At 32.8% G+C, this 26,864-nt stretch overlaps 2 protein-coding genes across 2 annotated transcripts; one reads left to right on the forward strand and one right to left on the reverse strand.

The window, feature by feature from the left end:
* Positions 1-1,997: 1,997 nt before the first annotated feature.
* On the reverse strand, positions 1,998-9,496 carry LOC148610101 (perlucin-like protein). The gene is made up of 4 exons (XM_088541647.1): positions 9,159-9,496; positions 8,166-8,263; positions 2,923-3,016; positions 1,998-2,343 (listed from the first exon to the last, which is right to left on the reverse strand). The coding sequence occupies exons 1-4, from the start codon at positions 9,478-9,480 to the stop codon at positions 2,126-2,128; spliced, it is 732 nt and encodes a 243-aa protein (XP_088397773.1). The 5' UTR covers positions 9,481-9,496; the 3' UTR covers positions 1,998-2,125.
* An 8,164-nt stretch (positions 9,497-17,660) lies between these two features.
* Positions 17,661-26,214, forward strand: LOC148610102 (uncharacterized). Its single transcript, XM_088542185.1, has 5 exons — positions 17,661-18,121; positions 20,138-20,223; positions 22,245-22,338; positions 25,293-25,307; positions 25,788-26,214. The coding sequence occupies exons 1-5, from the start codon at positions 17,794-17,796 to the stop codon at positions 26,000-26,002; spliced, it is 738 nt and encodes a 245-aa protein (XP_088398311.1). The 5' UTR covers positions 17,661-17,793; the 3' UTR covers positions 26,003-26,214.
* Positions 26,215-26,864: the final 650 nt, after the last annotated feature.

Consider the following 26,864-nt stretch of genomic DNA (forward strand, 5'->3'; position numbering starts at 1 on the left):
GATAAGCCCACTATGTTTACTCAAACAAAAATATCAATAAAGACTCTTCTAACAGGATTTAATGAAAACATAACATAAATTGTCTAAGTAATAAAAGGGCTTCATGCAAATGCTAAGGTAAAAAACAATGACGTTCATATGATAATGTTACATGAGATTCGTTAATCTTGAACTTTGTGAAAAACCTATTAAACGCCACCGGCATACTTGAAAACATGCAATAAGGTACCTTAGTAAAGAACTCATTAATTTAATTGATCATACAGTTGACTGTATATGAAAATAGAGGAAGTGTTATGATTGCCAATTAGACATTCATCTACCAAAAGCAATCGAACAATTTAAATTTTACAGGTCATCACATGGTCTTCAATGATGGAAAAAAAACCCATACTATAAAGCAACCTGAAAAAGGCCATTAAATAAATGATGTGAAACTATTAATGAAAGACAAAATGATAATCTTGTCGTGTTTCGAAAAATAGAAAAATAACGTTTTTGGCATTTTCTCTGATATTATAAAGTTAATTTATATTTTGTAATATTTAAAGAAATTACTTATCTAAGGGAACATTTTTTTGTAGTTGGAGATTGAAATCCACTGAAAAAAATCATTCTTATACATGCAAAATTGACCATTGTTGAAAGGCACTTTCTTGGTTCAATTAAGTCCTCTTTTAGACTTTTTTGCCACGAATTTTAATAATTTTATCTATGACAAATTAATATATACATATACGATGTTAAAGTAACGATCTTAATAAATAATAAATGCAGGTCAAAATTTCAAATAAATTCATAATTAGTTTCCATTAAAACAGAACAATTGAAAATTGCATAAAATGACCTTTTGAGCAGTAGAGAGAGATTTCTTTGAGTGTTACCATGGTAACGGGGTTACAAAAATAAATTTTGTTTTCTACGTTATCATGCCAGGATTACTTAGGAAATTTTTAGTGTTTTTCATTTTTTCTTAACTTTTTTTTATCCTTGAAAAGAATTTCCATTTAAACGCAAGAAAGATATTACTTTGAATATAATTGACTGGGTATCTGTAACCGATTGGTAGACGCGCATATCCGCCCTTTATTGATTGTAGTAGCAATCATATCACGTCACGTAAATTCATTTACCTTTTCAAGACCTTGCAAAATTCTTTCATTTTCTGAAAGGAATGGTTGCAGGGTTATAAGTTTTGAATGAGCTTGGCTCTTGGCTAGATGAATGCAACTGCTGACTAGATTTTGAATGGAAATGGAGAAACTCACTCACTGGTGTTATGCAAAGTACCACATTTATATGTTTCCTAACGACAAAAAAGCCGAGGTCTGTTAACAGCAAATTTCTATTGCATTCACATTGTTGCGACTGTTTTTCCTTTAACTCCAGTAAACATTATCATACAGAAAACCATTCTGAGGTTTAAATAAACATATGTTTGATTGTAGAGATAATCAATGGTGGAATTGTTCGGAATAGGGACATTAACTATGAAGAACTGGAAATAGGGATGGTATATAGAGTATATAGGAAGTTCATATACTTTTTAAGACTTGTAGCTACTTTTTAGCACCACTCGAGAAATTATGACGTGGTTACGGGAAAGAAATTCGAGAGACGGATGAATTATGGTATACCACAATTTGGACGTATCAAAATTTATAATGAAAGGGGCAATCGGTATTTTGATTGCAAGCCAGTTTTGTTTTGGTCTTTTTCTAGTTCCTGGTTGGTCTGGACTGAAGGCTTAGCGGGGAAAATAGAAAAGTTTGTGTTTACTATTAGAATACCCCTTTTCCAGTGGCAATCAAAATTTGTCGACCCTGTTGTTCTTGTGGCCCATCCTTTTTTTTTCATTTCATGTTCATTTTATCATCCATTTCATGTTCATTGCCTGAATATAGCTGAAATATTGCTGCTCGGACGTTAAACCCCAACAAACAAACAAACAAACTCTTCTTTTTATACATGTTAGTTTTTTTACATTGATCCAGGAAACATAATTCAGTACATTTGTATTTGAGAATCTTTATTCGCAGTAGTTTTATTTAGTAGACAAACTGATTTTGAATGCTTTTCTTACAGACAGCCCTTACATGTAAGGAAGATCATCTCATTTTGCTGTTTAATTGAATTCACAGATATACTGAGCATTAAATGAGCAGACGTTATCAATCCATTGAAATGCAGTTGCTTTATAAGCTTCCAGGCAGAATTCTATATCCACATGAGTAGGCTCGTTGGCCTCAAAATCTGTAAAAGGCATTGAATCATTTGGATTGCTGATCCATTCAAATGATTGGTCCTGATAGTAGTTATATCCCCCAATCCAAAACCCATGTACTGAAAACAAAATATCCAGAGAAAATTAAACTTTCCTATATATCGATATAAAGGATTTTCAAAAAAAGGTTGTAAATGTTAAATAACAAAGTAAACGTGTATGATTTTTGAAAGTAAGTAGAACCCTATGAATAAATCAGGATTTCGACAAATATGAAAAAATTGTTAATTATGGGTTAATGTTTTGTACCTTATATTCGGATGTTATTATTTTTAGTACGTGTTGTGCTTGACAAAAAAGTATATATTGAAAGCCTTTGAATTGTCTGGACTGCTGAACATTAAAAGGGTTTCAGAGGCAGACACAACAAACTTTATTTTGTTTAGATAATAATTTTTTTTTGTAATTTATCTTTTTGGGTACTTTAACATATCATATTGTGCCTTTATGTAACACTTGTCTCCACCAAGCCTCTTTAGAACCCCTTTTGATTCGTTTTAGAAAGGTGTTCGGTCTAATAAAGTTAAGAATACATTATTCCGAGTAAGTGGAGATGTTTTCTGATTTTTCAGAATTCCGTTTAGACAGGCTTCACTACTATACAAGTTTATCAAAAACATTGAAATACTTGATTCAACCTGGATTAGCCTCTCTCATTTGTTCTTTTATGTAGTCATTTTCGTCTTGCGTTTCGATCTCTAAAAGCTTGCCTCCTAGATTTATACAGTTTGCCTGAAAAAAAAATTATCTTCAAGTTGTATAAAATGTATTTTTGATTCTTGAAATGTTTAGGTGTTTGGTTTTAATGCTACTGATGAGAGGTTACTCTTGTGAAGCGTTATAATTAAGGGAACCAACATTCGAAAAGAAATCAAAAGAATGTATTCCTAGTACAAAGACCAGACAGTGAAAATAAATACACAGCAAAGAGCACAAAGTATACAAAATAACACAAACAAAGGAACAAAGGCAAAAAAACAATCCGGACTCAATTAAAACTGGGAGCATGGACAAGTACAAGAAATTGTAAGGATGATTAGAAAAAAAACAACTTACTGAACTTAGGGATAATTTTACATTCTTGATAAAGAGTAATCAAGGGAATCAAGGTTATAGCGGTAATCGAAAGAATGTAATCCAGGGACAAAGACCAGACATGAAAAACAGACATTCACAACAAAGAACATAAAATAACTAAAATCATACATACAAAGTAACAAAAGTAAATGAGCAACTCGGACTCAACTAAAAAATAGGAGCATGGACCAGGTGCACCGGTAGGGTAAGCGTCCTCTGCTTTTCTAGAAACACCCGCCGAGTTGCTCATAAAAAGTCAAGTCCGGGGTAGACAAACGAGGAAAGGTGAACTTTGACCCGTTGAATAAATCAGTTTTCATGGTGCTGATGGATACATCATAACGATCCACGAGTTCATGATGACGACCATTCAACTTCTGTAGTGATGACTTCAATCTTGTAGCAACATAACAATGTGCCAGAAGCCTATTTGTTAGAGTTCTAGCGCGATACAAAAAGTCTGCATAGTTTCGGCAAGCTCTGACATAACGTATGAGTTGTGATATGAACACTCCATACGCAGGAGCCGAAGGGATGTTGCCACAGATGAAAGGAAAGTTGACAATTCTGAATGAAAAGTGATCAAGTTTGTCGTAAAGTTTGGTCAATAGTTTTCCCTTACCATCGATTTCTAATTGTAGGTTAAGATATGAGGCTGACTTCACAGTGTCTGTAGTATCCTTTATCTCAAGTTCTTTTGGGTAGATGCGATGTATCAAATCCCCGAAATTAGGATTGTTTAAAGATAATACGTCATCTATATAGCGGAAACTGAGATTGAAGGATCTAGCCAAACGATATTCTTTCTTTCTGATCAAATCAGCTATAAAGTCAGCCTCATAAGAGTGAAGAAATAGGTCAGCAAGTAAAGGAGCACAATTTGTTCCCATTGGAATGCCGACCGTTTGTTGAAAAACACGTCCACCACACTGAACAAATATGTTGTCGATTAAAAATTCCAGCATTTTGTAAACATCTTCCTCTGTATATTTGGAGGATGATTTGGAATTATTTCTTACAAAGTATGAGGAATCTCTACCAAGAACTATATATTTGTATCTAAGTGTACCATCTTTTTTGGAAAAACAACGATGTATAATGTTTTTAAGTCGGGATTTTAACTGAGTATGGGGAATAGAAGTATACAGTGTTGAAAAATCATACGTTTTAATGCTATTATATTCAGATAATAGTCTTGAATTGATTGTCTCCAAAAGATCTTTCGAATTTTTCAGGATCCACATTGAATTAATACCACTACGGGAGTAACAAGTGTTGTGGTAGGACTGCAGACCCTCTTTGACAGTTGTGAGTATAAAATTTTAAGTTTTGAAAGAGGTTTGGTGGTACATTTTGCAGATCCAGCTATGAAACGTTGTTTGTATGGATTCTTGTGAAGTTTAGGAATCCAGTTCATAGACGGTAAATCACAATCATCGTCTTTGGTAGAGAGACCAAAAGAAGATAGCACAGATTTATGGGTTTCCACAATCTCTTCTTTGGAGAGAGTGGTAGCAGTATAGGTCGCATCACTGCTATTATTTCCTACGTCTACCTCTGATAACAAACATTGGATATAAAACGTTTTGCAGACAAAAACAATGTTGTTTTGGGCTTTGTCTGCTGGTACGACAACATATTTGTCATATATAGTAGACAATGTTTTTGCTACATCGGGGTCTTTGAAAACTGATGTAGCCTTGGCACCCATTGACCTACTTAAAACTTTCATTCGTTTCAAAATTAAAGACCTCACGGCCTTTAACCACTCTGACAGAGAATCAATGTCTTCTTGTTCTTGTTCTATCCATTTTCTTGCATAGTCTTCGACGGCATTCATAAGAACTTTAAAGTTGTAATTCCAATATATGGAGCGTGGTTCACGGTACGTGGGACCTTTAGAAAGAATATTACGTAGAGATTCGTTTTCGATAATGGTTAAATCTCCCGTAACGACGTGACCAGAAGGACCATACTTGAATGGAGAGGTTTTGCAAGAACAGTCAGGTGGTTTAGCCTTGAAGTCCTCAATCTCGAGGTTCTGCAATAGCCTTTTATAATTGAAAATTTTGGATGCAATGGGTGAAGTATAGGAATATGAAATAATTGGTATGGATTTGTCTTTGAAATATGGGGGAATTTTGTTGGTAACGTTTTTGTGATGGAGAATGTTAGCCAAATTAATTGCATCTATACCTTTGTTGACAAACGGTAGTGGAAGAAATGATCGTTTTTCTTCATCTTGACTTTTCACACAAACTGGTTTAAAGAGTCTGTGGAAACCAATATCCAAAATGATGGCAACTATTCTGTATAATGATGTATAATGACTTGTTTTGTAAAGGGAGTGTAGTAGAGTGAGAGGTATAGAATAAAGTTTGGTTCTAATGTGATGAAGTCCAAGAGGTTTTTGTATGAAAGGAAGGAGACCATCTATGGAGACATCATTTAACTTAGGTGACGTATAGTGGCGATGGCCATGACTCCTTTCCCGTCTTGGATTTTTGTTAGATAAATTCATCACATTCATGCTATTGTTATATTGGCTTGAAAGGTTTCCTATACTTTTGATGTTGTCATTGCATAAGGTATTGCAGTACCTAGTCTGCGTATCCAGTACTCCTCTCTTTCCCTACGATAGTTTTTACTTAGATAGGGACTGTTCGTAGGATGGTTAATTTTTTCTAAAATTCGAACTTTCATGGAGAGGATTGAATGATCTTGTTGATTAAAGTGTCGATAAACTGTCGGGAATTTGGTGTTGTTAATTCCCGAACGATGACCGCACATTCTTTTATTTAATCGTTTTTGTGTTTCTCCGACATATATTAAACCACATAAGTTGCATTCTAATCTATATATTAAGTTTGTTGATTTGCAACTTAAGTCATCGTGACTTCTTGAATGGAAGGTTTTGTTTGTAAGGGAACTGGAAAAATAAGGGTCGGTTATAAGAATGTTGCATGTTTTGCAATTTTTAATGCCACATTTTGATATGGTACAATGTGGTTCGTTATCGTTGTAGTCAAATATATCGTTTAAAGTGATGGAACATGGTTTGATTATTTTAAAATTTTTGTACTCGAATAGATGGTCTGCAGACTGAACGTGTGATTGGGTACTTTTAGTTGAATTGGTCGGGGCACTTTCCATACCAGATGTGAGTGTGCTAAGATTCCCATCTTGGGACACCACATACTTACAAGACAACAGAGTGTCCGATCTGCTGTCAGGTTCGGACCTTTTTATACTGGGCGACGTCCGAGCCAGTTTTTCTTTTATTCCTCTTGTTAAAACCATTAATTATAAAAATTGTATTACTGGGTTGATGATACCCTCGGGGACAAAATCCACCAGCAGAGGTATCGACCCAGTGGTGTGAAAGAGTAATCAAGGGAACCAAGGTTATAGCGGTAATCAAAAGAATGTAATCCAGGGACAAAGACCAGACATGGAAAACAGACATACACAACAAAGAACATAAAATAACTAAAATCATACATACAAAAAACGTACAATATTAAGGAACAAAAGTAAGAGTTATAAGGTTAAAAGTTGGTACGTACACTCTTATAATGCACTGGAAATTGAGAATAGTTGGGACAGATAATTCTATTAATAGATTTCCATGTTTTTAATATTTAATTTGATTAAATGTAGTATGTAGAACTACTGTACGGAAATATATTGAGTGCGTATTATCTTATGGATCGATATATACTGATATGAACATTTACGAAGACTTATAATTCAGTTAACAGCATACTGGTATCGAAAAAAAAGTTCATTAGTTATTACAACTTGATTACGCATCCCATTCTTCTTAAAACGCCTGTTTTCACCCATTTTGTTTTTGTGAGATTTGTGCAACTGCTTTTTATAAAGGCAGTGAATTTTGTACTTCATTCTATTGTTAGTACGTGTTTGTCCTTCTTCCGCTATTTACACCAAAAGGTGTAATTATTAGATATAACTAACAAACTTTAATTAAATTACCATTGCCAAACGATGAAGGTGTAAGTTAGACACCATAAATGAAAATTACCATTGCAAATTTAGGACGAAGGGGGCTTTATAAACTACGAAATAGTCCTGAACTTAGCGGGTTCTTTCATTGGTTCTGCAAGATAAATATTATACAAAAAAGTCAACTTCAATTCTATATATATTTACAAATACAAATTTTGCTCCGTGCAGGTCCGGGTGTTAAAAGGATAGGTCTGCAGCAGCGCTAAGATTGTCGTAAAAAGCGACTAAATAGTGCTCAGAACCCTAGCCGGGAGCTAGGGCGCTCTGCCCACAGAGCAACTAGGTTGTGTGCCCCAAGTAGTGGAATGGGCTACCCCTTGCGTGTTACATGCTGAGGTTTTTGGGCTTTAATACGGAAAACCTGACCGCAAACCATAGTGGTGCACCTTGTTGAGAAAGATGCAACGTTCCTCGCAGGTTCAAGAACCCTACTGTGGTATTCTCCCGGAGTAGGAACCATAGATATCCGCCACTGGAGGCTAAATTGCCCGAACCTACCCACCTCTCCCTATTTCCAGTGGCAATCAAAATTTGTCGACTCCATTGTCCTTGTGTCCCATCCATTTTTCATTTCATCATCATTTCATGTTCATTTTATCATCAATTTCATGTTCATCGTCTGAATATAGCTGAAATATTGCTGCTCGGACGTTAAACCCCAACAAACACACAAACAAACAAACAAATACAAATGTCAGTAATAAAAAGATAAATAACTTTTTACCTTACATTATAGAAGGAAGCAGCAGATGTCTCTTGAGGTCATCAACCTTACCTTTGCTATATGCCAATCAACTTGCTCAGACATCTCTGCTATTTTATACCAAGACATTCCATACCGAAGTACACACTCAATACAATTTTTCGGTGGTGCTGTGAAAAAGAAACATCGATCAATAAATAAATATCTTACAAAACTTTAAACTCGTTTTTGCATGTAACTAGACCACAAATATTAATGTATGCGGAAGCTGTAATCTTTTTTACAGTAACAAAAAATTGGCTTAATTAAATTCAAAATGGTTTATTGTCTATTAACTAATCCTTTGTTAGAAATTGAATCGGAAATTAAATAAGGATCACTATTTTGAATATATGTTTTATATCTGGAGCTAAGCTAAGACTTAGGTCTATGCCATTCAGCTTGATTTATTTCAAAGTAGTTTCGATATCAGTAGACAACATGGCATAACATGAGAAACTAGATTGGTGATTATATGAATATAATATGCTTTTGATTTATCCTTGATTTTGTTAGTATGTTGTTTTTGACTTCACCTTCCCTCTTCATGATTATGAGATAATTTTGCAATTACTATTAATTAGCAAACTACAACACAAGGTCCATTACCTCACTCTTAGCAATACAAATGCAGTTTAGGTTGTCAATTTGCTTTTGTATATGCATTTGTGTTTTGTTAAGACCCCTGTTTGTAATATTATGTATTTACATCTTTCGTTTTGAGTAATTAAGAGTACTTACTATTCAATCATGGATACAATTTCTCCTTTGATTGAGACACAGTTACTACTTGAATGTAACATTCCTATATAACATTATTAAATGAAGACGTTTACTACTATTTATTACATTCAGTAAATTGAGAGTATTTAAATGTACTTAAATGGCAACAAACAAACATTTCCGAGATCGGAACGTCTTGTAAAAAATAGAACAGTTATTGAATCATTTTCTATTTGTATTTATCTTTATTCTTTATAAGGACATATTTTTATTTCCTCAATAATTTTTTTTTGATATACTTACCAAGCTCCAGAAATTTCCATCCAGCATGAAACAAACCGACCTGGCGATAATTTGACATATCAATTTGGCATATTCCTTCTTTTTGAAGGAAACTAGCTTGCCAACATGTATTTTCATGTAAGCACAAAAAGCTACACTCGACAATTGATGAGGCCCTGATAGTCTTGAAATCACTGCCGGAAACACGATGGTTCAACTCCACAGTAAATTTTACTAAATCCTCTGATGTAAGGTTAACTGTTTTAAAGTTAATAAATATATTTTGAATTACGCAAAATAGCAAGTGAAAAACGGCTTGAAAACGAATTTGAAGCATTTTCATCAAAGTTAAATTGTTATGACGAAGTTACATTTTTCGGTACTTATATATTCGCTGAAAACGTTTTAAATCAAAATATATTGGCAAATATCCAAATAAATCATTTATTTGTTCAATGAGGGAATGTTTATTTTTGTAATGTAATTTTGTGCCAATCAATCCATATTATATTTCAACGTTTACATCTTTTTAAAAGAAAACAATCCTAATTGAAAATATTTTTTTAGTTTGTTCCAAAAAGGACTACCACCGCAGATTTGATAAAAATGCGTGATAAAGCATTAGGTAATTTCAAGATTATTCTATTAAGCGAGGATCCACATCGTCATGCATCCTAAGATATTCAAGAGAAAATTCCTTTTATTTTTAGCTTACCTGGCCATAGGCCAAGTGAGCTATTGCCATCTCCTGGCGTCTGTCGTCGTCGTATGTCGGCCTCGTTAACAATTCTTCAATCATCTTCTCCTCTGAAACTACTGAATGGATTTTGATGAATTTTAAAGTAATTGTTTCTTAGAGTATCTTGCAAAAATAGTTGTTTGGATTTTTTATCTGTTAAAAAAACATGACCGCCGTTACTAAAAATAAAACATAGGGGTCAGACAGCAGTTTTTTGCATTATCTTGAAATCCGTTAGGTTTAACTAAATTCTGACATTAAATAAAAGTATTCACCATGATGAGATCTATCTGTGATGTAATTTTGGTGCAGATTTGTTGATCCATGTCGGAGTTATTGCCCTTTTTTGCTGTTTTTGATGTTATTACTTTCAAAAATCTTGTTATCAGAATCTATTGTACACAATTTAATGAAAGATGGTTTTACTGTTTAACTGTATCCTGCACAAAATGACTGGATTTTTTATCGATGAAAACAAAAATGGCCGCTGTTACCGAAAGAGTAATCAAGGGAACCAAGATTATAGCAGTAATCAAAAGAATGTAAAGACAAAGACCAGACACAGAAAACAGACAAACACAAAAAAAAGAACATAAAGTAACTAACATCATACATACAAAGTAACAAAAGTAAATGAGTAAATCGGACTCCACTAAAAACTGGGAGCATATAACATATGAGTAGTGATATGAACAATCCATACGCAGGTGCTGAAGGGATGTTGTCACAGATGAAAGGAAACGACAATTTTGAGTGAAAAGTCTTCACGTTTGTCGTAAAGTTTGGTCAAAAGTTTTCCTTTACCATAGATTTCTAAGTGTAGGTCAATATATGAGGCCTTACAGTGTTTGTAGTATCCTTCATCTCAAGTTCTTTGGGGTAGATACGATGTATCAAATCCCCGAAATTAGGATTGTTTAAAGATAATATGTCATCTATAAAGCGGAAACTGAGATTGAAGGATCTAGCCAAACGATATTCTTTTTTTATCAAATCAGCTATAAAGTCAGCCTCATAAGAGGGAAAATAGAACAAAAAGATCGAAATACATTTTGTTGCAAACACCCTTTGAATTTAGCCAACTTTTCATTGAGGTTTATATATTTCACCGTCAGTAGACGGATATTTGTCAAAGTTTTGATGTAGGATTTAGGGCCCTTGAAACCATTTATTGGTTGTTTAAATGTGTACAACTCTCTGAAACTAATTGCAACAAAATTTTATAAAAGTTACTTTTAGGGTTTCCCCCTGAAACTGGTCATTTAATTTTTTTCAACAGTACAAAGAAACATGGCCATCGTTTCAAAAATAGAATATACATTTAGGGGTCAAAATTCTTTTTTTGCTTTTTTCCTTCCATTATAGAAGAATGAGGAAATTGAACACTACCCATAAGATAAATATGATCTCCTTAGTTGACGGGCAGTCTTGAGTTTATTTTATAGTCGGCCATTTTCGAAATTGCTGCCATTTTACGACCATTTTCACCAGTTGCTCAGATTTCATTTTTAAGAAATTGTTATACCTTCTTTTATTTCAACGATCATTTGTTTATATCATATTCATGGTCTCCTAATATGAATGGTGATGATGAAAATTTTAGTTAGCCAATGTTTAATTTCATTTTATGTTCTTTTTCAGAAAATCTATACTGGGCTTATTCCCCATCATGCCTGTTGGAATAACAGGACATTAAGGAGGGGGCCTGCCAAACCTTTTTTTCAGAGGTTCTATAAACACATTAAAGGCATTTCTAACATTTTACAATGCCTCTTTTGAACTTTCAGAATTTTTCAATATATGCTCTTTTTCAGCAATTTGGTAACAAAGCATGATACCTTTACTTACTTAGTTATTAGGGTACGGTTTATCAGGTGAGCGATTAGGGTTCTTTAAAAGCCCCTTGTTTGTTTGAAAGATAAATCGGTAATTCTGCAATATTACATGTATCCGATGCATTCAATATGACAACAAATGTTTTGTAGTATAATGAATCAAAAATATAGATTCCCGTACATCTAATACTCTGTGTGTGTACTTGAATTTAGATTGTCGATTTTACTTAATGGTATGTATTATTTTCAAAAATGCCTTTTTATGCAGTAACAAAAATATATGGCAAATCTATTCACCTCGAATCAATTAATTCTAAAATGAATTATCATTAATTGCGGTAGAATAGTTCGCTGCCAAACTTCATTATTGATTCTCCCGATTATGGAATAAAAGGGTATGTATATACTGTGTTGTGAACAGATAAAAAGTATATTTAACAATCATGCAAAATTGACAAATATTTAGTAGAACAAACTTTATAATTAATTACAATTGATAATACTTTATGTTATACATTCAATTTTTCCTTTTAATCCTAATTCATCTGCCTTTTTAAAATATATTTATAAAGCCACATGATCTGATTTTCTTTGTTTAAATCTACCAAACAGAAAATTTTCACATAAGTTTTATTTTCGTTGTGGCGTATGATAAAAAAATTATTGCAGTTTTAAGGCTTAGCAAAACATAGTGATTAAATAGAAACATTAATCAAACTGCTAAAAATGTCTTGATGTACAGTCGTTTCTATTATATTTAAATGACAATACAATTCTACACAATTGTGGCAGTAGTTTATTTGTAGGTGTCCTTAATAAATTGCTAGTGCATATTTTTAACGAAAGAAATTGAGCAGACAATACTATATTATACTTTATGTGTCAGTCCCTGTAAGAGTCAGGCAGTAGGTGAGAAACACACCATTTTGAAAGTGTAATTTTTATACTCATACCCTACCGGTGCACCTGAATATGCCCCCAGTTTTACTGCAGTCCGAGTTACTCATTTAGTTTTGTTGCTTTGTAAGCATTATTGTGGTTTTTTATATTCTTTGTTGTTTGTGGCTGTTTTTTCTGTCTGTTTTTGTTCCTGTATTACATTATTTTGATTTCCGCCAGAATCTTGGTTCCCTTTAAAATCCTTCGACTACCTGTTTCATTAGAATCAACGAAACAAGGCAAAATTGTCCATATTGTTATAGTAGATTGAGATATAATGCTATTGAAATGCACTGTAAATGTAGCATTTTCAGGGCAGATATCTCATTTTACTAACACTTTATTAAAAAAGTCTGAACGAATCTGGTAACGCAATGATCAAATAATAGTTTTTTTTAAATAGAGAAAACATCCTATAGCGTACGTAAGTCTCGTCTTGTGACCGCGTGATTTCACGAGAATGAGTCCTAGTCTACCATTCAAAAGCATGGGGATTTTTCAATTAGATAGCGTAGAATTCAGTGTTAAGGGCAAAACATCTTTTTGTGTAAAAAATATCGATAAAAATGACAAATACATATTTCTACATGATAAAGGTATTAAGAAAAAGCATACAATAGAAGATTTTGCATTGTTATACAGCGTTTCGAGTACCCGGAAGTAAACAATAAAATGCATATCAGTCTTCGTTTGTCAATACGTTCTACATCGGAAATTCCGGCAAACAAAATGCAACTAGAACGAGACTTACATACACTAGAGAAAAATTATACGTCAGATTAGTGGGGTTTTGACATGCATGTTTCTCATTTTTGTGTTTACATAAACTTACACTTAAAGATTTCAGTTAAAAAATATATGTCTCGGAGAGAGGTGTTAAATAAAAAAACAATACAAGTCATATTAATATTGAAAAGTTTAATATGATGTACGCGTTTTAAAGGAGTCCTCTCATCAGCAGCATTAGAATCAAATACATAAAAGTTATAAATTCAAAGTTATTGCATATCAAAACCAAAAATATCGGAACAATGGAGTGAATACATTAGAGATTCTTCTACCATATACAATACAAGAAATTGAGCCTCGGTATTTTAGAGGAATAACCCTTCTGTTGAACATGAAGATTTTTTTCTGCTATGAGCCTATGTATGGATTTTAAATTAGGTTCTTTAATTCAATACAAATAAGATAACCTCACATGAAGAATAAGTATATTTTGTAAAATAAAAATAAGCATTTTTTTTTCATTTTTTTCAAAACTTATTAATGTATATTCTTAATCATCGAAAATTTGAATAAACTTTGACAAAAAAAGGGTATTTTTTACAATTATTTGACAATACGAATATTTTACGACTAATCTTATTGTGAGCACAAATGTATTCTCAGTCGAAGTAATAAGGTTCCAGATATATGTTTTTTGGGGTGCAATAAACTTTAAGAATGCAGCCCTTTTTAGGAGTTAAGGAGTAATCAAGGGAACCAAGAGTAATCAAAATTCTCGTTCACTTTATGTACATGTACTTTACTTATAGTTGAATTCATACATACTGGAGTGAAAGAAGACGAAAATACTGTGAAAGTTGTGGTAAGTACCTGTCCATTTTGTCACTGTCCATATTACAGTGATTTATGGTAAAGAAAAACCCATTGAACATACAATGCTTTTCAATCTAATTATGCTATATTTTTCTTAAAAGTTGTCCTTTCCATATTCAGAACGAAAAGTTTTGCAAAGTGCTAATTTCTTGTTCAATATATATATATTTTATCTTAAAAGCGATATGAAAAACGATGACTTCTTCTGTGGCATATAACTGATTCTAAATAAGAAACAAAAGTGAATTCGGTGCGTAAATCATTTTCTGTCTGATTTTTATAAAGACTGCTACTTAAATGAATCCTAGATACATTAGATACTTGTCAAAACCATGCATTAAATCAGGTCCTTTCATGTGTAATTGACAGTGCTTGTATACATATGTAAACTAAACATGCCTAAAAAAAACAACTTAACTACAAAAACTATATCAGGTTTCACTGTTTTGTTTCGTGTCTCGTTGGAGCTTTTAACCTCGTTTTACGCAGTAAATAGCAATTTCTGCAATATTCTTATATACGGAGTTTAATCTTAATTTCAAATGCAAGGATTTTGATATCTCAAGACAACTTTCTGTTTTTTGCCCTCATTTTGATTTTTTCAATTTGTTTTACGGACTTTTCTTTTAGACTATTCCTTTTGTTATAATAGTTCATCTTACATTTAGCATTTTTCCGACATTACGACAATATTGTCTTAACACTACAATAGATATTCTTTAAGCTTCTAAATCCTAAACCAAAGTTCTTCTTAAACGAACAAAAATACAATTGGATTAGGTTTAATACGTGAAATGTGCATGCAGTGTCCAATTAAAATAATAATTAAATACTTTTTTTTCTTAGTTAATAAAAGTAGTTAAACAAATAAGTATATAACATATCAACCTCATCAGGACAACAGACGTTCGCTTCTTTCCTTCTTTAAAGCGTTCAAGATAATATATTTGTCCAATTGAAGACATAATTAGTACCAAATGTCTTTCGGATTAAGTCGTACAATATCATTCACCATTACCTGACAATGTAAATTGCTAGAAGTGTACCAAGCGTGTATGCTGGTTTGCTGAGAGGGTAATCAAGAGAATCAAGATTCTAGCGAAAATTAAAAGAATGTAATCCAGGGACAAAGACAAAACATAGAAATCAGAAAACACAAAAATAACATTAAGTTAGTAAGATAATACATACAAAGTAACAAAAGTAAATGAGCAACTCAGACTCACTAAAGACTGGGAGAATGGACTAGGTGCAGCGGTAGGGTAAGCGTACTCTCCTTTTCTAGAAAGCCCGCCGATTTGCTCACAAAAGTCCGAGGTAGAACGAAAAAGGAAAAGAAAACTATGATACATTTAACAAATCAGTTTTCATGGTGCAGATGGATATACCATAACGATTCATGAGTTCATGATGACGACCATAAACCTTCTGTAGTGATGGCTTCAATCTTGTAGCAACATAACCCTGTCCCAGAAGCCTACTTGTAAGAAGTCTAGCGCGATACGAAAGGTCTGCGTAGTTTCGACAAGCTCAAGTTGTGATATGAAAACTCCATACGCAGCTGTTGAAGGGATGTTGCCACAGTTGGCTTAAAAGTTGACAATTCTGAATGAAAAGTCGTCATGTTTGTCGTAAAGTTCGATCAGTAGTTTTCCTTTAACATCGATCTCTAAGTGTAGGTCAGGATATTTGACAAACTACACAGTATCTGTAGTATCCTTTATCTCAAGTTCTTTGGGGTAGATGAAACACATCAAATCCTCTAAACTAGGATTGTTTAACGATAATACGTCTTCTATACAGCGGAAGCTGAGATTAAAGGATCTAGCTGAACGATATTCTTTTTTTCGGATGAGATCTGCTATAAAGTTGGCCTCGTTAGACTGAAGGAAAAGGTCAGCATGTAGTGGAGTACACTTTTTTCACATCGGAAAGCCGACCGTTTGTTGAAAAACACGTCCACCACACTGGACAAATATGTTGTCGATCAAAAGTTCCAGCATTTTGAAAACATCTGTATATTTGGAAGATGATTTGGAATTATTTTTACAAAGTATGGAGAATCTCTACCAAGAAATGTATATTTTTATCTAGGTGTACCGTGGGGAGAAACAACGATGTATAGTGTTTTTGAGTCGGGATTTAAACTATGAGGAATAGGAGTATAAAGTGTTGAAAAGTCGTAGATTTTAATGCTAATATTCTGATAATAATCTTGAATTGAGTGTATCCAGAAGTTTTTTCGAATTTTTCAGGAACCACATTGAAGTAATACCACTACGGGAGTAACAAGCGTTGTGGTAGGACTGGAGACCTTGTTTGACAGCTGTGAGTATATAAATTAAATATTTTGAAAGAGGTTTGGTTGCACATTTTGCAGATCCACCTGTGTATCGTTGTTTGTATGGATTCTTGTGGAGTTTAGAAATCCAGTACATAGACGGTAAATCAAAATCATCGTACTTGGTGGAGAGACCAAAAGAGGATAGCACAGATTGTTTTCCACTATTTCTTCTTTGTATTAGCGGTATAGGCCTTATCAATGTTTTTGCTACACTGGGGTCTTTGAAAACTGATAGTCAGAATTTACATGCTGGGTTGTCAGGCTATAATACGGAAAACCTGACCGCAAACCATAGTGGTGCACCGTGTTGGGAAAGATGCCACGTTCCTCGCAGGTTCAAGAACCCTACTGTGGTATTCTCCCGGAGTAGTAACCATAGGGCTCCGCCACAGGAGGCTAAATTGCCCGAGCCTACCCACCTCTCCCTATTTCCAGTGGCAATCAAAATTTGTCGACCTCATTATCTTATACATAGATTGTTTTTCTCTTTTTTTCTGTTTTGATCTTTAAAATTAAACAGAATAAATTAAGAGAGATTGTGTCAAGGCGATTTAATTTTTAGTGTAATTTAATACCATTTTTAATTGTCGGCAATATATTTCATAGACAAAAACTCATAATTTCATAAGGGAATTTCGAGTCAATAAGAACAATTTACATTCATTTTGTCCTGGCTATATTAAAAATTTTGAATTTAGTAAGTAAACTTTACTGACATGAAATATTTAAATTGGCTGAGGAGAATTCGTTGTTTTAATAGCTGGTCTTTTGTTTCATGTGGCAGCATCGACATACCTATTAATATATACATGTATATATAAATGGTTTTTGCATGTGATTCCAATTAACAATCATGTATTGATACACGTTTTGTGCCGTTTAATTGATTATTGTTGTAAATGAAATTAATAGAAGCAATTAAATTGAATGAGGTTAAATATAATTACTAGCTAACAGACATTTTGTCAAATAATCCTCATAATGACGTATTGATCATGACGTATATATGTATATATAAAGTCTGGATTTACTAGTTTGCATTTCGTATAAAATTGTCGACCGAATCAAATATTTCCAATATGAATAATTCATCCTTTGCTTGCAGGGGATTTTCTTTTATTTCAAATGTATAAATCTTCAAATACATAATTAATTTAGAGTACGCGTCGAGTCAATAAATAGTCTCATTCGTTTAAAATGAATATAAAAGAAATATTTCGTGCGTTTAAGACAATCATATTCTGTTTAAATATGTTGATAGCGATAAGAAAAAATGAAGCAAAAACAATCATTGGAAAATTACATATTATTAGTACAAATGCTAAGATAATTGAAACAAATACAAAAGAGTTTGTTACAGAATCAGAAATAAAATGTGCGGCCATGTGTACCAGCGATTCCTTCTGTTGCATGGTCAGCTTCAACTCATTAACAAAGCAGTGTATATTAGATACAGTGAATGACTGTGAGACAGCAACGATATCTGGAATGACAGATTGGAATGTCATGGAACGTGTTCCTGCTGGTAAGCGATACATATTTTTAGTATATTTCCTTCCAACAAATACTGAAAGGTATATTGCAAAATATATATCACGCATCGTATTTTTTTCGGATAATTAGTTTTAGGCTAAATGTGACCATATTTTGTAAGTAAGACCTTCTCAAACCAGGTAAAATTTGTTGGTTTTTTTTTGTATTTTTTTGTATTTTTTTTTTTTTTTTTTTTTTTTGTCAAACTATTATTGTAGTTGCGATTTGACGAAGGGTATTCAGAGCAATTTATCGACGTATCATATGATGTTAGTATGAACAATCAAAAGCTTTGAAACATCAAATTAAACGCGAGAAACGATGGAAGCAACAGAAGATACCATTCGTACAAGTTTGTCAAATAAGAAAAATCGTGCCGTATTCATCGTGCTTCATCTGTTACAGTACCTGAACCGATCCGTGCAACAAAAGATGCGATCGGTCATCGATCACCGATCAGTTTCCGGTCAGTCAGCGATCCGTCAAACCGGTCCATAAACTGGTGATCGCATCACGTGACCACAGAGTGGTCAATGTATTTTACGGTTTTTCTTGTTTTCTCTGTTAATTTTACGCATATTTACATAATGTAATATATTCAAGCATCAAATATGACGTAATTTTATATGACAAAACTGCGATCAGATCGGTCACCGGTCATTGGTCATCGATCCGTCAGCGATCAATCAGTCAACGGTCATCGATCGATCCATCAAATCGTTGCGCAGATCGGTTCAAGGACTGTATCAGATATACGGTTTATCCATAAAATTGTTTTATCTTTTTATCATGCGATTTTGCGATTTACTGAAAGATCACAAAAATTAAAATTAAGGAATTTTTAACAATTTATTTTTCTAAAAACTGAAAAAATTCAATACATAGTTTTTGACCCAAGAGAAGATATCGATATAATCATTGGGCACTAAATAATTTTCTGAAGAGAAGACTTTTACATTAGTCACTTACATTAATTTTGTCCTGGCTATTTTAAAAACGTCGAATAAAGTAATTAAACGCCGACTCTGGTGAAAACTAGTTTACGGTTTTAAACTAGACAAAGAAAGGGTATCGGATTTCAAGGCTAAAAGAACAGTAATAATTATATATCATTAAAATATCTAAATGCTACTATAATATATTTATCATTTATGGCAGTAATTTAATCCAGTTTTTCCCCTTGGCTCCTATTGCAATGTCACCCAGTCTTACGCATGTTGATCCCCGTTGTCATCGATATAATGGATGAACTTTTCCAAAACGGTAGTAAATGTGAAAGTGGTCTATTAACGGTTCTTAATTTCATATATGGAATATTCAGAATTTTCTTAAATGTTGATTTATGATAATATATGTTCATTTAAAACTTGTAAAACTAATGTACTTTTCGTTCTGAATATGTTTTGAATTTGTCTTGGTCTCATTAAGATTATCCTACATAAAAATTAATCTTATTCGAATATTTATGAGCCGCTTTGAATATTACAGCTGTCTGAAATAGATACTGCCCCTGTGCAGTCACAACACAACTGAGGCAAATATATTTGATCTACTTTAATGCTAATTTTGTTTTGGTCAATCACATTCTGACTGTCCAAACACTTCAAATGTTCATTAAAACATAATTTGTCTGACTCAACACAAACATGCGTTGTTGTAGACCTTCTAAAAGCATCTAAGCATATAGAGTATTTACTACGACTTTGAATATCTAATTCAACATCTTATGCGTTGAAATATATATGTGTACCTCAACGGAAAAAGGTTGACAAAATGTATCATAAACTTTATGATAGCGGTATGATTTGATAGACTATTAATACTCTTAAGCTATGATATTTGTGAGATCTTTTTTACTCGATGAAACGAACCTTTTAGTGGTCAAATTGTTTCACGATTTAAAGTTGTAGCAAGTCAAAACAAATTCAAATGGTACAATTCAGGCGCTATTGTTAGGTCTTAGCTGAACGAAGATGGCAAATATCAATTAAAACTGTTGTGTTTTCAGTGACAGTATGCACAGGATGTCTTACATATGGACCTTCTGTTTTCGATATCGATGTTGCCACCAAGGCAAACTGGCAGACTGCAGTGGTAAGAGAAATTACTTAATAGTACACTATTTCGCTTTCTGAAAATTGTATGTGGATCCGATGGATAAGGGTAGATGTAACATTTAAGACGGTTAAAATGGTGACCGTTTTTGAAAATTCTAATCAGAGGATACTACTTTTCTGGGAAATCAAAAGAACTTTACGTTGGGTCAATTTGATGTTAACTTTTAACATAACTGATTTTTCTAACATCTGATAGTTTCGCATTCATTTTATCTTTTAAGTAATCAATCGTGAAGTCTGTTTCACTTTAGTTTTCATTTTGGGAACAGATTCTGACATTGCCCTCTGGTATACCTAAATGCAGATCCGTAAAATTCGGAACGCGTTGCAAAGGATCACTGTTTGATCATTTCCCAACATTTCATGCATTTATCTACGTTTTGGTAAATGTTATATCAGACTTGTATAGCTTTGGCTCTTCAAAGCCCATGACAAATTACATGCAATTATTTCAAACCATCACAAATGTCAAAAATATTTGCTGTATGAAAAAAAGGTTTTTTTTTTTCATGTCATAGAAAACTGTGAAATCAATAACAAACTCTACTATATTCTGTATTCTGTTTAAAAATTCAAATATACCATCGACAACGTACGCCTTGCGTGCTTTTGTGTATGTACAGCTTGTAATGATCGTCGAAATAAAGAATTCACGATTAATAGTGTAATGTATTTATTTTTCCCATGCATTCACACAACTTCATCGTCAACAAAGTCTTCGCCATTCAGCATCACGAGCTATATGTACTTGAAAGTTTGTTCTTCATTCGATGTTTCCGATGTAATTGTATTTTACTTATTCATAAGCGATTTTTAAGAATAATGAACAGCTAATATTCAAACTGATTGTGGTTAAGTTTATTTCTTGATGTCTTCCTTGCCTAAATTAGAGAATGAAAAAGTATTGATCATACATTTACAATGAATTTAATTGTTTTTTCACAAACGTCAATGAGTTTAGTATCTTTATAATAAATAAATATATATATAATGATGATGTAAACTATTGTTTCGTTTAATTTCGTGGGTATACGTTTTTGTGGGTAGAGCAAAAATGGACTTTTCGTTAGGTACTTGAATTTAGGATTTATGGGTCAATGGAAAATTCATAATTTCTCTGCATTTCCGGTGAAATTATTATTAAAGCAAGTCTTTGAACTGGATATTAAAACCAAATATTCTGTTAGCTTTTAGTTTTTTGCAGATAGCAACTCTGACAATTAATACAGAGCAGTGGAAGGTGCATGTATGATAACCTGTAGGAAAAAAGGCCTCCCATATTCATTTCCTTAATATCGAATTAAAGTTGTAGCAAATCAAAACAAATTCAAATGGTACAATTCTGGCGCTAATGTTAGATCTTAGCTGAACGAAGATGGCAAAGCCCGAGTTAGCGGTGGAAAGATACAAACAGCCGACAATACTGAATGTCACGCTTTACATTACTATAACTATAGTATTCCGAAGGCTGATAAGTGCTAGTAAACAAATGGTTTCCCGTTCAGTTATACAAGGGGTATTGATAGGATATCGATCGATCACAATTGATTTTAATACTCAATGTTACGAGCACGTTTCCATTTTTTTCTTTCAAAATTTGAGTTGGTTATCATCCATGAAGATACTTGTTGAAATTTCTTGATTTCATGGTTCCACACAAACAACGAAAAACTCCAAAATTATTACCTCAAGAATAATAATGAAACCATGGTATATAGATTCTAAATCTGGTCTACCAACCTTATCAGTCGTGGGTTGCAAAAAGTAGGAAGTAACCTCGAATAATTTATTAGTTATTATTCTTAACTATTTCTTCATAGGTTTCCGCGCTTCCCTCGTCTACCTTGGACTTGACTTTTTATGTGCAGATCGGCGGGTGTTTCTAAAAAAGCAGAAGACGCTTACCCTATACTGGTGCACCTGGCCCATGCTCCCAGTTTTAGTGGAGCCCATTTACTTTTGTTGCTTTGTATGTATTACTTTGGTTATTTACTGTAGGATACCTGTAAAAACCTGGGCGGAAAACTAGTCGAAATTGAAACGGAAGCTGAAAATGAATTTTTGAAGATACATATGACACTGGCGTATACTGGTAAGTTTAACTAATTTGTTAATTAATTTTGGATAGTAATGTCACAATGATCTTGGAGAGTCTCAATAAGATCCGCACTTAAAATTCGAAACGATATGAATAAAATGTTTAATTTCACACCCATTGTAACAGAGTGATGGGCAGTATAAGAGGAAGAAATTATTAGGCCAATCTCCTATAGTTAAAAATCAACGTTCCCTTGATGACGTTTTACTCAAATAACCCGGAAAGACCGGTCTGTTTCAATAAAAAAGAAGAGCATTCAACTGTCGAAGTTTTAATTATGTTTCCCTAACGAAGTTGGGAAACATATAGTTTTACTTCTGGACGCCGTCTAAACTTTTAAAAAATTCGTCCAAAACCACCAAAAAATCGTAGAAGGTTGATACTTGGTTTACAAATAGAACACGATAAGGGCTTCCGATCGGCCATATTGAAATTTAGAATATAAAAAGCCGCCATTATAAAATGGCTGCCACTCAAAAATGTGAAAAAATTTTAAAAAATCGAAACAAAAATCATGGAGCTGTAGAAACTGATTGAAAATGCTTCTTTGACACGCATTTGGGGGAGGTTGGGGTACATCCTGTGACGCTGTGCGTAACAATTATATCTAGATTTTTTGTGGTTGTGACTGTTTATTGTCAATGACATTATCACAACAAGATTAGTAGACTTGATCCTTTCAAATCATCATGATTTTTTCCTCTGAAACTTTTCCATGAGCGAAATGTTTTTTTAGCATTCATGGAAACCATGAGTTTACTTTGTATCCCGTACCCTTTTTAATCGGTTTCTAAGAGGAAATGCATCAGAGATGACGTAAAAAATGAATACGGATGTGATGTGTACTACAAAATTAATTTCTTGAAAATCATCGCACTTACGCTGTACACCTGTGTGTTGGTGCAATAAGCATATATCACCAGGGCACTTTTTTCATGAAAATTTTCCTATCGTGATCTTTCTCAAATTATTCCTCAGGTAAAATTATAACCAATCAAATTACTTTAAATTATAAAAATTGACGATTGTGGAAAATTATAAATTTAATATATTTTTTATGAAACATGAAACCCAGTCCTGCATTTCCACTCAAATATTTAAAATTGTATTCTATTTCTTCATACGTTTAATGCTAAATTCACACGTTTTTTTTAGAAGAATTGCTTTGTGTTTACCTATTTTTTCCAATTGAGAATCATATTACAATTTACTCACTGTTCATACAGCGATAAAGTAATTTATATTTTCCTTTTTTCTCTACTTCAGTAACATATTCTACCTGTAATTACTTCTCATATTCCCAATTATTACGAATAATTTACTGAAGAGAAAAAATATTCTATATCTGTTTGATTTGGGAGTTTATGTAAATATTACAATTTTCAGTTTGGGAAAAGAAAGACAGGTATCAGTTCATACATGTATTTACATGTACTTATTCTTTTTCATCATTATGATTCTCTCTTTCTTTAAATAATGTTCTAAAACAAGAACCACTTTAATTTTACTCTTGGCTTTCAGTAATATCTACAGGAAATCCCAAAAGTTACTGCGTGATAACACCTTCCATTCTGAAAATTTTCGCTGCTTTCTTCATATTAAAACGTTTAATATTTTTTTAACTCAGATATGTCGTTACGGCTAAGACAATAAAAAGGAACCTCTTCACGCGAATTCTACTATTGTCACATATTACAATGCAAACAACGATGATGTCCAGGGTAAGATATTGTCTTACCTTTATTAGATTATTATCTCATGATGTAATGCCTTGGATATTGACAGGAAAATTTAAACTTCGTATTAGACAATTAGTTTAGGATTAAATCCGTAGATATTTAATTAGTTCTCTAAGAATCAGACAAAATGTGTGTAAGGTGTGACACATGAAGAAAAACGCAGACAATATACTACATGATCCAAGTATTTATACCTCATAACATCAAAAAATAAGTAACAAAGTGTTTGTAAAGTTTGCCTTTGTAAGATGTAAAATCGTCGGTAAATGCAAAATTTTTTTCCACCCTTTTTCTCTATATAACCAGACAAAATATATCTACTTCAGGGATGCTTCAGGATGAATTTAAATTAAAATTAAAATTTTACCTTTCAGATGTTTTCCAGATGTATTGAATATATTTTTGGCAAAATTGACTACATTGGGAAAAATGATGAGCCACCCATTGTCTGATTCTTTCACAGAATAGTACTTAAGGGGTAGACCTATGGAAAGAAACAGCTCGTAAAATTAGCGATATGCTGGTATCATATTCAATTTCACCAAAGCCTACCAAGCTTTCATTTGAAGCAGAATGAAATCAGCCCAAGTTACTTGGATGCTTACATGACATTGAAGTAAAATGTTGAATGCAAACGTTCCAATTCTTGGTAAGAGTTGTGTCCCTTATCCCAGGTCTACCTCCTTAAATCCATTGGCATTGCTGATAGAAAGGACAAATCTCCTACATTGAAAGAATAAAAGATGCAAAGTAATCATAAAGCGAATAAAAAGACTTATTTCTTTAATGTGTTAAGTCTTGTTCATCTTTTTGACGTTTTTTTTTAAACTACCCGATTTAATAAATGTAACATTTAATAAATAAAAGACAATCAGTATCATCAGTGAATGCATTGTAATTTGCTTGCATGGATAATAATATACTTAAGAAATTTTGACTTCAATATTTGAACACATCCTGCCAGGGTCCTTGAGGACCCTTATCTGGTAATGGAAAATGTACTTAGACCAATACAAAGTCAGTTAAACATATGACCAATACAAAGTCAGTTAAACATATGACCAATACAAAGTCATTTAAATATATGACCAATACCAAGTCATTTAAATATATGAGGACTCAAAGTCGATGTTGTTGTTCTGCTCTTTCGTTGTCTTCATTCTCCTTATCAATTGTATTTCATTAAGAATGGTATTTTGTTTTAATTAGGTCATCAGTATCACGGTAAGATAATTTACTTTTAAAGTACAGCTTCATTTACATTAAAACTATCGTATTATACAAACAAATCAGACTTCGTCTTAAATAAGATAAATTATTGTCATTCTCGTATGCGTAGTAAACTATTTAGCAAATACTGACTAAATCTAACTTTAAATACAAGCTGAGTGCATGTATTATTTATACTCTGTAAATTTTAGTCTTTTGTTTATTCAGCAAACCAATTAAATATCAAAACCAACGTAATAGATCATCAAATGTCTATTGGTGTGATTATTGTCCCGAATAGTTGATTCCAACACAATTAAAATTGAGCCTCTGGTGAGTTCAATATATTTATGGAAATTTACCAAAAGAGACGACAAATTATTGATTCTTGATCTTTACACAAAAATAAAGTTTTGATAAACTTTTTCTTAGATTATTCATAATAATGTCGTTTTTGTTTAACCTATTGCATTTTTTGGTCATATTTTCATATAGGTAAGTTCTGGCTTGGAGGCTACAATTTTAACAATGACTATGATTTGGAATGGATCAGCAATCCCAGCCAGTCAATGGTATACAAGGACATGGATGGGCCAGAACCAAATAATCCTTTTACAGAACTGTGTCTGATGGCTTGGCAACTTGTTGGACTTCGCTGGGTGGATCATGACTGTAGTGAATCAAATTTTTATATTTGCGAATTCTTATGAGCCTGTTCTTTTATGGTGTATTTAGTTTGGTAAATATTTCACCACTTAATGATAAAATATCTGGAAAATCAGGGATTGTATATGATTTGAAGATATTTTAGCAAGAAAGAACAGAAATGCTACTTTGAAAGCTTATACTTGTTCAAAGACAACAACTATATAAATAGGGACATGTATCTTTTAAGCAATAAATTAATTTATCAATAAAATAGTATCCATTCACTTCTTTCCATATTTTATCTTTCTTCTTATTTATTTACAATTTTGTTGTTCGATTTTAAGAATAGCTGTGTTGTTGTCCTGATTTTGTTTTTCAGCTTCTTTTTTTTTTTGTGTTTTTATTCTTTTTATATTTCTTGTTATTATTTTGGTTCGAATTTTACTTTATACAAGGGATTATTTTTTTTTACATTTAAATTTTGTCTACTTCACCCAATAACTTATTTTGATATGAATAGAACCAAATAGAAAGAAGCGTTCCTGGGTGTGACCTAAAGGCAGTTAAATATCATCAACCTACATCCTAACATTGCACCTTCGCCTCCTCTTGAAACAATTGACTTGTGCAAATTAATACCTCTTTTATACGCAGGAGACATTTACAATTTAAAGTTTAATGGTCGATGTTTTAATCATTGATATCATAAAACACAATTTCTTTGAATTGCTTCCCACAAAAAGCAGTGAGTGTAATTGATCGTAAGGTATAACGTTATTATAGAAAAAGCATTGTGACGTAATTTCTTACGATCATGTTTAAAATTATGATTTTTTAAAATGAAATCGGGTTCAGAATTACTAACTGTGCTTCAATGTATCTATCCAGGCCCCAGCGCCACAGACCTTAAAAAGTTACTTAAGT

The sequence above is a fragment of the Perna viridis genome, chromosome 8 (assembly GCF_037379345.1).
Source record: "Perna viridis isolate PV_CMFRI_1.1 ecotype Kerala chromosome 8, ASM3737934v1, whole genome shotgun sequence".
Lineage (NCBI taxonomy): Eukaryota > Metazoa > Mollusca > Bivalvia > Mytilida > Mytilidae > Perna > Perna viridis.

Excerpts from the sequence above, each read along its gene's own strand:
- LOC148610102 (XM_088542185.1), top strand. The coding sequence starts at position 17,794 with ATGAATATAAAAGAAATATTTCGTGCGTTTAAGACAATCATATTCTGT. Across the intron at positions 18,122-20,137 it reads CATGGAACGTGTTCCTGCTG|TGACAGTATGCACAGGATGT; the intron begins GTAAGCGATACA and ends TTGTGTTTTCAG. Across the intron at positions 20,224-22,244 it reads CAAACTGGCAGACTGCAGTG|GATACCTGTAAAAACCTGGG; the intron begins GTAAGAGAAATT and ends TATTTACTGTAG.
- LOC148610101 (XM_088541647.1), bottom strand. The coding sequence starts at position 9,480 with ATGAAAATGCTTCAAATTCGTTTTCAAGCCGTTTTTCACTTGCTATTT. Across the intron at positions 3,017-8,165 it reads TTGATTGGCATATAGCAAAG|GCAAACTGTATAAATCTAGG; the intron begins GTAAGGTTGATG and ends TTTTTTTTTCAG. Across the intron at positions 2,344-2,922 it reads AATGAGAGAGGCTAATCCAG|TACATGGGTTTTGGATTGGG; the intron begins GTTGAATCAAGT and ends TTTTGTTTTCAG.